Source organism: Carcharodon carcharias, chromosome 16 (assembly GCF_017639515.1).
Source record: "Carcharodon carcharias isolate sCarCar2 chromosome 16, sCarCar2.pri, whole genome shotgun sequence".
Classification (NCBI taxonomy): Eukaryota; Metazoa; Chordata; class Chondrichthyes; order Lamniformes; family Lamnidae; genus Carcharodon; species Carcharodon carcharias.
In genome coordinates, this window is record NC_054482.1 from 45162206 (window position 1) to 45175032 (window position 12827).

Here is a 12827-nt window from a genome sequence, read left to right on the forward strand (position 1 = left end):
GTAACGATTCAGCTGTTTACAGCTGGTCTGGACCTATTTTTTTTCTCTACTTATCTCATTACTATACAGACCTCTGTAGAGACCGATGACTTTGAAAAAGAAATTTGAACTTCCAGTTAATAACTGAAAGGATAACACAACAAGAAATTTATATTTAAGACTTTTACTATTGCAAAAGACCAACAGCTCTATTGACTAAACACTATCTTTGTAGGCAACTTATATTTTAAACCATACAATAGAACTTTCACCTTTTTGCTTACAGCACAACCAAAGAAACACACTTCACAGATATATTTTACATTGTCCTTTAAGTAGACATTCAATTCACCTGAAACCAGTCCAAAATAATTCTTAGCTCCTGAGGGCTTACTTCTCTTCATTTCCTTGCCTACTAACTTTTAATCTCAGAACTGTCCTTCATAGCGAAGTTTTTCCCTGGGGATTCTTCCTCTAGTGCAGGCTAGATGAACCTTCCAGCTTCATTCTAACTCCTCACAAATTTGGTCTTTCCAATCCAAATGTGAGCTGCCGTCTGCATTCCTGAATGGTAAACCACAGTGTCTCACTGTCTATGGCTGTTCTCCCTCTCCTGGATCCTGGCAGACTGCCCAACTTGCCTGTGATATTTTAGGAAAGCCTGCAACCCAATATCCCAATGGCTTCCTCTGCACCCTTACCCTCTCAAAGCCCATCATTACCATGGCAATGTGAGTTATATGGGCCTTATAACCAGTTAGAAACACTGATTAACTATACTTAAACCCCCAACTCTATTCTATCATGAAATCAAATGGACAGTTTAAACCACAACTCACAGCCTTTAATGGGCTTGATTGTTTTGCACATTTCTTCTAGGGTCAGCATCACATTTTTATCTCTCATTGTTCACAAACAAAAGGAATAGAGATGTGAGGTGTTTATCGATTGCTATGATAGCCAAACAGCAGCAAAGCTAGCAAGCTAAGTTAACCATCTTTCATCTTGGTAGCAAGAGTCAGATGAAGTGACAATGTTTCTTCATCAGTGCTGTGATGTTGCTCTTGCCCTTCCTCCTGGGACTGCTGTGGCTGAGAAGCTGGCAGTCCTTGGGTGTCTGAACGCATAAAATCAGAAGTGAAGGATTGGGCGAGAGAAGAGGTGTAGGGGAGCAGTGTGCGGGGAAAAGCAAGCGATCCATCATGACACCAGCAGCAGCTTTCACTTCATTCCAGATAGCAGGTGGAATTTGAGAAAGGCCAAAAGGCAGGAACATACCATCAAGCTCAATGTTTTCAGAGACACTGGATGTAACAGGCTCTGTCGCAGCTGGCCTGATGATGTGGAGCACCATCTCCTATGTATGGCTTAGCTGATGTAAGCCTGCCTCTCCTTCACCTGTTCCCCTCTGCTCCCTTCTATTGTGTGCGAGCTTGTCCTATAAGAGAGTGGATAGAATATCACTGTTTGTGTAGCACAATGTTTAGGTGCTGTGCCTGCCATAGCTAAATAGCTGGAGGCTTAAGGAGGCAGTGAGAGGTGGGTGTGAGGTTGGCAGCATTGGAAGGTGTGTGAAGATGCAGTGGTATATCAGGATGTTAGACCTTAGTCTGGACTCTAGGGACTTTTGCTGGGTGAGTGATTGGGGGTATGGTGCATTCAAACCTTGAGAGAGGGTGGTGTGGTTAGTAAGAGATATCATGTGAAGATGCGTTCACTAACCTTGACTGCACACATGAGGCCATTGCATGTTTTCCAACACTGTATTCTCTGGGCTCTGGCTGCTTTATCCTCAGAGGTGGAGTCGTGGCTCCACCCTTGCCTGCAGCCTCGTCCTTGGATGGTGATGACCTGTAGAGGAGAACAACAAAAATCAGATTAAGAATCATCACAGTTTGAATCCTTACATTTCACCCCATTCATCTTAAGTGCCATTTGCCACTAGCAGAATGGTTGCCTCTTCCTCCTTATTCCTGGCCAGTCCAGCCTCGCCATCTGCCTCTGATCATGCTATCTCCTTGCCAGAGATTTTCATTGCCACCTCTTCAACTGCTGTGAGGAGCCTCAGGTCAGGAACTCGTCCTCCTGTGCATCTTTTCTCATGGCATTTGTGGGTCGTCTTGTCCTGCATGACGAAGTGCAGAGTTAGTGATATGTCAAGTGACACATAACCCCCTTGTCTGCACGCATTCCCAACACACATACTGACCTCTCATTTACATATTGCATCCAAGCGCACACAAAAAGCAAACTTCGAGATGTTTTGGCCTCAATAGCCATGTGACTCTGAGGCTGATCAGTCATTTTGGCATAGCTGCCCACATGCATATGTTGATGACTACACAAGTTGAAGATGTAACACTGGCACTAACCCTTGGGGACCAGAGCCAGTCATTGAGTCACTTCTTGCACTGCAGCCAGATTTGGCGGGTGACCCTGCTTTTACTCACCTCCTCTGTTACCTCCGCCCAGGCCGCCTTGGCCTGGCAGAGGGCCTTCTTATGCCATCTTCAGGAAAGAGTACCTCCCAACTTTCCCTGATGGCCTGGAGGAAAACTTTCCCTGATGCCTGATGCATTGATGCACAGCCTCCCTGTCTGAACAGGAGGCTCGTTAATAGGTTGCAATTTGATGTAGCATTGTCAGCTGATGGCGGGTTTCACCAATGAAAAGCTACCCCCACCGCTAAATTGCATGCACTTGGAATTTTCGCTATAATCGCTTGGGAAAAGGCAAAAAAGAGAAAAAGCGGAAGTGCCGCTCATTTCTGGCTACACTGTCGGGATTTACACGCTGTTGACAAAATCCTGGTCACTGCAACCACTCTAGAACAACAATAATCAAAGAAGGTAAGTTCCTTAAGTTCCTTTAACTTCAGTTGGATTATGGTTGGTTGACAACAGCAACTTCGTGAGAACTGAATATGCTTCACCTGAGGCCTGAAACATTCTGGGGTCCAGGATTCACTCACATGCCATCAGCAAGATTTCAAGCTGAGCTAGTCAGCAAATGGTGGATGGTGGGGGAGGGAAGATGATCCCAGGGCAGGGGCTGCGGCAGGACTGCAGTGTGCACTAGCATTTTCTGGGCCCAGGGGGAATACTTCTGCTCCTCATGGTCACACAAGAAAAAACTACAGTCATATCCTGGGCCATTTTCTTAGGACCCTCCTGCATTCCTTCTAAGTAAATTTTTGTTTCCCTCAACAGTGGCCTTCTGCAGCTCAAAATCTGCTCTTCCCCACTGGTCAGCTATCACTCCATGCTAGTTTCAGGTGGGAGACTGATAGCACAAACACAGATGATGCCTGGGGGTTAAAATCTCAGTGCTCATGTTACAGAGGGCTGGACATTTTGCTCTCTGCCTGCTGTCTGTTGCACAACTCCCACCAGGAGTTCCAATTTGTGCTTATGAGTTCAGAATGGATTTTGTGAAGTTGTCATATTTTGCCCATTGCTTGGACTGTGGTTATGTTATGTGTCCTGTATTGCCACCGCAGTTATTTTCATATACAGTGTTAATGATAATTAAATGTATATTATTAACTACTACCTCTTCTTGCTAGTCTTAAACATGTAGACCTAGAAGCTGGATGTGTAAAATGGGCATCTAAAGGCCCAATATTCTGTGCCTGTTGTCTTATTGGCAAAGGCTTCACATTAAATGCATGGGCCACTGTAGTCCACCATTCACCTCCCTCCCAGTTGCCTCACCCTGCTTCCCAGACCCTCCTTATAATCTCAGTCAGTGCCTGAGCTCCTGCAACTTGCTAATAATAAGGCAGAGAGACTGGCTCATTAGGCACATGCAGCATGCACTCCTTTGAAGTCGTGCCCAAATTCAAGTGCAATTCAATTGCTAGGCCATAGCATCTAGATACTGTTTTAACTTTTTGCAACTAACTTAGGTCTATTTTAAATTAAGGAAATTAATTACTCAATCACTTAATTTCAGATTTAAGATGAAACCTAGTTGTCTACCTCTGTTTTCCTTAGTCACTGCAATACATTTGGCTGGTGAAATTTGTACTTCTCCTAACTGGAGTAGGTCTTACATCTTGAAAATGGTATCTATGGGAACTGTCTGACAATCCTGATAGTTTTGTGATGGACTTCTCATCGAAGAAGTGACAAGATAAAATACCAGCCTTGGCTAACCTTCAAACTCAAGAGCCCATGGTGACCTAACTGATCCTGGGCCTTTGTTTGAATTTTGAGAGCCAGAATAATGTTGGCCTCACTTAGCTGAGTGGCAGTTGCCCAGAGATAGACTCATTGGGCCCAATTTTAACTCTGTGCAAGTGGATGGGTTTTAGATGAGTTAAAATCTCACCCAATGAATGTACTACCCAAGCAGAACTTCTCGAGATTGGTAGTAAACATGGTGAATTTTAAAAATATAACTTTTCTTAACTTTATTTTTACTAAAAGCTTGGCATTTTCTTGGACATTATCAGGAGAATTTTGTTCATAGTTTTAATGCAATTTAACAGCAGTGGCAGGTTATCATTGATTAAATATTTTTCTTTTCTTTTCACTTGTAGGAAAGTTGATAAAGAAAGGATCTGGTCTTAATGAACTTTTACACATTGCAAACTCTGCCAGGGTGGTTAATGTAAAGGATCCAGAACCAGGACTGTGGACCATTAAGGTAAATACTTATGAAAATAAGATGTACAAAGTTCTCTGAAGGCACACAAAATTCTATAGGATCCTACAAATCGCCTTCCCACCCTAACTTCAACAAGGGACCAGCAGAATCTCCCAAGGAAATAAGGGAGCACAAAAATATGCCGGGGCTCTGTTGCTTCTGTGAGTTTCTGTGTAGCCTTATAATGAGTGGAACTTCCATCAGCCCCTTACCAGGCAAATAACGGGCCAGGTGTGGGCACTGCCTAAGGTAGGAATTCCTTGGTCTGACCCTGGATGGGGACTTGACATATAAGTGATGGCCAGTATGCCTGTTCTTTCTTTTATAATAACAAGTGGGGTCCTGGATTGTCCCCACTTTGCCCAGGGATTGGTACTGGAGGGCACTGGCAGCTGTATCCAAGTGCAGTATAGCTGTGTTCTCTGCTGTGAAGCAGTTTCACTGTTATGGGAAAATATGGGATTTGCATTTAAAGGTGTAACATCATCAAAGTTAACTTCATGTGCCAAACAGAATATGATGTTGATAAGAAGTCTGGATTTATGGGAGGCTTTAATGTTAATTACTGGTGAATCAGGTATATATAATCTGAAGCAGACTGCATCGATTTTGCCCACATAAAGTTTGAATACACAAAATTGTGCATGCATGGTCACAGTATTTCTCTTATAAGCATTTTATGTCATTTGTTTCCTTCTGGAGTCTGGTGTAATTTGTTCCTGGGATCAAGTGTGGGGACACTCTGGGGCTAATTTTCCTGGAAAGATTTTCTGGCTCACCAGTTTATTTCCTATGGGGTGGAATAGAAAATTGTGTGGTCAGACTTTCTACTGCCTGCTCACCCTATCCTCCCCGAAGTGATACGGGGTCTCAAGCCTCCAAAATGCCATAGCAACCCTGGAGCCTACAATTCAATTTGCCATAAAACTCCTGGACCCTAGAAATTCCATGTGCTACAGCAGTGCTAGACCCCAGGAATTTCATGTATCATAACACTGTTGGGCCTTGGAAGTGCTGTATGGTATAGTAATGTTGGATTCCTGCAGCCCAACTGCAGTATCAGTGCTGGATCTAAGAAACACTGTGCAATAGTTAGGACTGTCTAGGACTGTCACAAGTTCATGGCATACTATGGAAGGTAGGAAGGAACCGTGGAGTTAAAATCTACCCCATAAAGACACATCTGTCCCAAACTGTCAGCAGCTCTGCATGAGCAAAATGGTGCATGAGGAACAGCTTTAAATTTGCGTTTGTGTGCATAGTTAGAATATGAAGTCATTCCGGTATAGCTGCCAGTCACCCTGCTGTATAACCAGGCACATGGTTGAACACTCAATATTGTAGCGCTTGGAAAAGGTTCTATAATGTAAGTGGGTTATTATTTTTGAAAAAAAAGTATTTCTTGTTTAAAAGCTTATTGACCCATTGTTCTTTATCCCGATTTAATAAAGCAGATAATTATGATTACAAAATATTCACTCAGTAGAGTTGTGTTGAAGTTATGCTGTTATGAAAAATAGAACACATGATTTCCCGAAACAAAGTAACAGACAGCTTGGTGCTAATTCATTGTTGAAACCAGAATGTTAAGCTCTTCTTGCTCTGGTGCCTTTGGCTTCCAATGCGAGTGCCACGCAGCCAACAGAAAATCCAAAGTAAGCTTGCTAGCTAAGCTAAAGCTAGTCGTTAAGAAGAGCCATCTTTGTCTAGGTCATTCCAGATCTCAAGAGTTTGTCAATTTGGCCAGTTTACTTTGGTTTTGCTATCTCTGTGAGCAAGAACTGCATCATGGGAAATTATAAAGCATTAAAAGAAAAAGCTTTTTCTTTGTAAAAGAGCAGATTTCAATCTGAGAGGCCTGTGGATACTATTGCTACACATTTTTTTGCTGCAATGTTTGGCTTTCCACAACTGGATTACTCATGGAAGTTAGCTGTCAAAACTTGATGTTCTCGTTCCGATTTTATAGCTTTGTGGTGATGATTTGTCCAAGGGCAAGTCCTCTGCTCATTTCCCCACACATCACAGTCCTGTGCTTTCCCCTTCACTTGCTCGTTAGAGTCTCCCATTTTCAAATTTAGTGAGCAATGAACAATATGACTGGGGAAATGAATACATGAGGTGCTTAAAGGAAAGCCAGGTCCTGCTCCTGGAGGGTTTTCCGCCTTTAAGAAGCCTTTGTCCCTCAATGTTCTAGCTCTTCCACCATCATCACCGAAAATTCGCTGATTCCACCGTTGGCCATGGCTTGTAACCCTGAGCATGGGATCCTTATTTGGGCCTAGGGTGACTGTAAGAGCAAGGGCAATCACCCCTTGAGATCTCAAATGACCCTGCTACCTTACATTTTATAGCCACAGCAAATTAAAAACTATTCTAACGTCCCAGTACTATAGTTGAAAATGTTGACCTCTGTATTTCATTGGAGGTCATTATATTGAACATGTAATTCAGATTTAAATTCTCCAGCACCTGGTGAAAATCATCAGCTTTTGACATTTTCCATTAGTGTAATTAGAAAATATAAAGCAAACACCATTAACTTACCTCCATTTTAATTTAAATGGAATATGACCTATGGTACATGTGATACTGCAGCATCATTTACTTCAAATTCACGTACTTGAGAAATCACTTCTGCACTTCTTATATATAGGTGAGATTTAAAAAAAGCCCTTTCTCCCAGTGAGTTGCACTTCAATGACCTAACACAGTCTCTAAAAGATGTTACCTAGTAAATGTACAAGGGTAGATAGTTTTGCTATACCCTATATCTTTTTGCCCTTTTGCTGTTTTATTGTTACTTTTTTCTCCCCCCCTCCCCCATAACCATTGTTACCTCCTTGAAGTTTGTAATTAATTACTCTTTGAGGCCAGTCAAATAACAAGACACAGGCAATTAGGCACATTATGAGTGTGGAGAGATAATAAGGCCCTCCTGTAAAGGCAGAGGAAGTCAGTCATAATGATAAGATGTGCAAGTATGCTCTGCTGAGAAGCATGTGGTTATTGTAGTTTTGCTCAACTGTGCTGCAAGGCATTTGCCATTTGGCGATGAAAGGGTTGCGACTGCACATTTTCAGTGGAGGATGTAGTTGGTGCCACTCTGCCTGGAAAGGTTAAGTGTGGGCCAGCATGTAATTAGTATTGAGGTGACCCAATGTGGTGTAAGGACGCCTTATAAAAACCATTGTAACCTTTCAGTACACAAAAATGGCACTCATGAATGGTCAGGAAAACCAACCATATAAGTAGGTTTATGACAGAAAGTAGTTAAAAATGCTGAAGTGAATGTTCTGAATCGAATGGCCTCTAGGTGAGCAGGGCATTGAAAAACATGTCGCTTCCATTGCAAAAATAAATGGGGTGAAATTGATCGCGCCAACAATGCAAAATGGCTTTGTAGCAAATTGGCAGCCAAATTTTCACCAGATCATGTTTATTTTCGGTTGACTTGAAAAATATTGCCAACATTTTTAATTTCAAACCAAAGAGAAGTAACAGAGACTCGGAAACAAGCCTCCAAAAAGAGTTTGATCTATCGTTCTGTAAACCTTCGTGGAAAGAAGATCGGGCATGGTGAAATATCGATTGTCAATTCACTGTGAGCCTGTTTTGTACCACTGGCATAGACCAGTTTCACCCCTAATGGCATTATAATGTCTAAAACAACTCCACATACAAGAAATTCTGTTTTGCTCAGGCCGCAATGTTTTGAATCACTGAATCATTGTGGGGCAGGTGCAGTATATGGATAAAATGTCTCTACAACACAGAATCATTGGCCAGATTTTTCCCATCGGCGATTTGGGGGTGGGGCCTGCTCGTTGACGGGAAAATGATGCGGAATGATGTCGACATCCCAGTCCCTTTAAATTTTCAGGAAGGTGGGTGGACAGCGAAATTAGCTGTCCTCCCGCCGACCTATCTATGGCAAATTAAGGCCATTGATGGGCTAATTAAGATCATTAAAGACCTGCCCGTCCAACCTTAAGATTAGCGGGCAGGCCAGACGCCCCAGCGGGCTCCTGAGAATACATGAAACCTCATCCACTGGCGGGATGAGGTTTCATGTCCGTTTTTAAAAAGTGTAATAAAGTTTATGTTGTTTTTATTAACATGTCCCATCTCGTGTGACATTGTCACATGAGGGGGACATGTTAATAATATTTTTATTTTTCTATTTTTTTAACTTTTGTGCACTGTCACTAATCTCCCTGAGACAGCACTTGGTCTCAGGGAGCAGTGCACTGGGGGATTCCCTTCCCCCAACCGGAAAAGAAGCGCATAGTACTTCCTGTCGGGAAGGCCATTGGGTGGGCCTTAATTAGCCCACCCACTTAAAATGGCGGCGGTCCTGTTTCAGCGGCGGGGGTCGGCTGTCCACCCACCGCCGAGCTAGTGGGGCCCACACGCCGACCAAGGGCAAAATTCTGCCAATTGTGTGCTCACTGATACATAGGGTGGGATCATCTTCTCCCACCAGAAGTAAGTAAGGAAGTGGGGGGGCCTGAAGATTTGGTGGATTGATGTCGGAACTGATATACAATGCCTTCCCGTCTCCACAGGAAGTAGGTTCTGGATGGGAAGGCCCATGGTCGACCTTCCTGCCAGTTCCAATGCAACTTTCTCAGCTCCAGGTGGCTTGCTGACATGTGGCTAAACTGACTGTGCAGGCTGTGTGTCAGCTGGAGTGGGTGGTAGGTGGTGTGTGGGGGGGGCAGGGGGGGTTGGCGGGATGAGGATGTGGGGAAGGCCTGATCCACACTAATTGTACTGTGCATGATCAAGGGTGTGGATATGTGGCAAGGGTGTGGCTACTGACAACTACCCACCTACCCCCCATCCCCTGTGACCGCTGCTCTGAGGACCCTCTCCTCCCTTCCCCACCACTTATCTTTCTCCAGGGATTCTGGGGAGTGCTGTTCTGGCAGCAGCCAAACCTTCCTCCATGACGCAGTCAATCACAACAGCTCCTGAACTCTGATTATCCAACTGTACTTGGGGGCGGGACGTCCACCTCCAAGGACTTGTTTCTGGAGGAAGGCCCATTGATGTCCCTGAATATACCTGATAGGCATAAGATCTGGCAGGCCTAAGAAGAGGCAGCACTGGTCTCTAGCCACTCAATGTTATTGTGATGAAAATGGTGGATTGGTCTTCTGAATGTCCTCAACTCTACCCAAGATTAAGAATCTCCTTTGAAATGTTATACATTTGCAAATAATAGCAACACACTTTGTAAATGAGATATGCACATGGGAATAAGTGATACACAATAAAGTTCACTGGGAAGATTTTAACATAACTTGCGAGCTGTTACAGATGAGATACAATCTGCCTTCTACATTGAGATTTACTTCTCTCTTTTAAGACCAAGTTAAGCTATTGAAGTTTATTAGTTTATCTGTTTTTTGTTCCCTTCCCAGATTATTTTTTTTAATGAGGATGTGAAATTCCTCCCCTTTCTCTCCCACTATAGGCCTTTTCAAATCATTGTCAAAGGGCGACTATGGAATCAACAGCCAGATATTCATCAATGCCCCATTTTCTGCCAGCCACTAGGGGGCACATGACAATACCTGTGATGCCCTTCTATTAAAACGCCTGTTAAAATGTTAACTTATGACAGATGTCATTAATCTAGATTTCTTGCTTTAAAATTTTAAAAATCCAAGCATTAATTAAAAATAGGATATATTGTATTTTGACCTGCCATTTAGCTACTTAATTTATGCTTAGAATATAGCTATGCAATACTTCTTTCAACAATAAAACAGATTCAAAATCCCATCAATTGATTCCCCAAAAACTATATCAAAGAGCTATAAAAGCAAAATACTGCGGATGCTGGAAATCTGAAATTAAAACACAAAATGCTGGAAGAACCCAGCAGGTCTGGCAGCATCTGTGGAGAGAGAAACAGAGTTAATGGACAGAACTTTATGGTCCTGCTGTGATGGGGGCGGGGCTGTAAAATGCGACGAACCGTTCAAAACTCCATTGATTTCAGTGGGACCATAAAATCCTGCCTAATGTTTCGAGTCCGGATGATGCTTCATCAGAGCCCCTCTTCAAAGAGGTATACCAAAGAGACATCCTACCTTATTTATGGTGGATGGAAATACAAAATAGATTGGTGAACAATGGTTGAGAAAATGGTGGAATATGTTGTAAAGCCAAAGATCAATTGATGTAGCACATACTTCAGCATGTGACAAGCCACAACAGGGGGTCAAGCCAGTATGGACTCATTTTTCACATCTGCACTGAAAGTCCTCATTACTGAAAATCCTTTTCACTTACAAACTGTACCTTACATGCTGTGAGAAATTGTCTCTATTTAGTAACCATTGACAGTCCAGCCAATTAGACAGAATAAAATAAATGAACTGTATGACTTACAGTGCTGCCAAACTGTCCATTACAACATTGTAGAAACATTAACAGATCGTTTACAGATATAGGAAGGCTGGTTAGTGTTTTGCAAGCCACAGATTCTAGTGAGAACAAAATCAACATTGCATGAAGATCAGCTCCAATGGTTTCCAATTAAAACTTGATTAGAAAAATCAGGGAACTGTAGTATATAATTACAACACTTTGAATCCTGAGTTTGATAGACTCGAACAGATAGATAGTTATCGCAAACTGGCCCCTAAGTGTACCGGATGCACAGTTTGCTCCAAGTCTTTCAGAGGAGTGTGTCTAGAATCTCCCAGATTATAGGTTATATATTGAAAGCTTACACATGTGACATTATCACAGATGATTATAGTTTATTTTTTCTGATCTTAAATAGATAGAATTGGGAATTACTAAATTATTAAAATTGCTGATCGAGATAGGCTGTCAAAGCTTTTCACCTTGCCCTCATCAGAACAGATGCAAAAGTGCCAAATTTCAAAGGATGCAACAATTTATACTGCATGGGAAAAGGGTGCTAATTGGTTGGCAAGTTGACTCTGGTCAAGGCATTGCAATGGAGAATGCACCAGGGAACTATTGTCCGCCATGCTTTTGCTTAATTCAAAAAAGGTGCAATGCTTGGATAAGTTCCTTTTGCCTGCAGAGGACAGGTCCCTGCATATGAGTAAATGTAGTTCCTAGCAAGCATAAATGAGCCATGTTGTGAGCTTGAATGATTTAAGCTCCCTTTGAAATTTGGCATTCTTGTGTGTGTCCTGATGAGTGCAAGTCCCTTTTTTTCAGTAATGCTTCAGTTCTGTACTACCAAGTCATTAAAATCTTGTCCTTTTTATATATTTTTCCATGAAGTCTGCTCCACAGAAAGAAGTTGGCTCTTTTTAGAAATGTGAAGCCATCATCATGTTTGACAGCCACCATCACATTTACCAACAGAACAGGAAAAATGAGCATGTAAAAATATATATACAAAAACATTTCTTTATTATCAAACACTAAATGCAAGTATTACATAGAAATTATAGCAAGTAAATAAGACACTCAGCCCAACTGATCTGTGCTGGTGTTCATGCTACACATGAACCTCATCTCATCCTAAAACAAATCCCTCTATTTCTTTTTCCCTCATGTAATTATTTAGCTAGCCCTTAAATGCTCTTATGCTATTTGCCTCAACTTCTCCATATGGTAGCAATTTCCATATTCTAATCACTGTATGGGTAAAGAAGCTTCTTCTGAACTCCTTACTAGATTTATTAGTGACTTTCTTATATTTATGACCCCAGTTTTGGATGCCCCAACAACACAAGCATTTTCTCCATCTCTATCCTATCAATTCCCTTCACAATTTCAAATACTTATATCAGGCCACCCTCAACCTTCTCTTTTTTAGGGAAAAGAGATCCAACCTGTTCAGTCTTTCCAGATGGCTATAATCTCTCAATTCGGGTATCATCCTGAAGATCTTTTTTGTACTGTCTCCAATGCCTCTATATCATTTTTGTAATATGGAGACCAGAACTGTGCACAGTACTCCAAATGTGGTCTAACCAAGGTTTTATAAAAATTTAACAAAACTTCTCCGATTTTCAATTTTATTGTTCTAGAAATGAGCCTCAGTACTTTGTTTGCACTTTTATGGCCTTGTTAACCTGAGCATGTTCAACAGTTCTTTAGTATTGAACAATAAGTATTAAGAATGGGAAGTTACTTCTCAGAATTTAATAGAGGCTTGAGAATTCTGGAGCAGTGGGGTGAGTCCTTTTAATTTA

General features: G+C 42.0%; 1 protein-coding gene across 4 annotated transcripts in view; it reads left to right on the top strand.

The window, feature by feature from the left end:
- The window catches only part of hmcn1 (hemicentin 1), a 725933-nt gene that overhangs the window by 208978 nt on the left and 504128 nt on the right, over nucleotides 1-12827 (top strand). For all 4 annotated transcript variants that reach the window (XR_005945469.1, XM_041207700.1, XM_041207701.1 and 1 more), the window contains exon 6: nucleotides 4523-4629. Coding sequence is in view for 3 of the 4 variants with exons in the window: in XM_041207700.1 (XP_041063634.1) it covers nucleotides 4523-4629 (107 nt within the window). In the remaining variant the exon portion in view is untranslated. The remainder of the gene's footprint in view (nucleotides 1-4522; nucleotides 4630-12827) is intronic.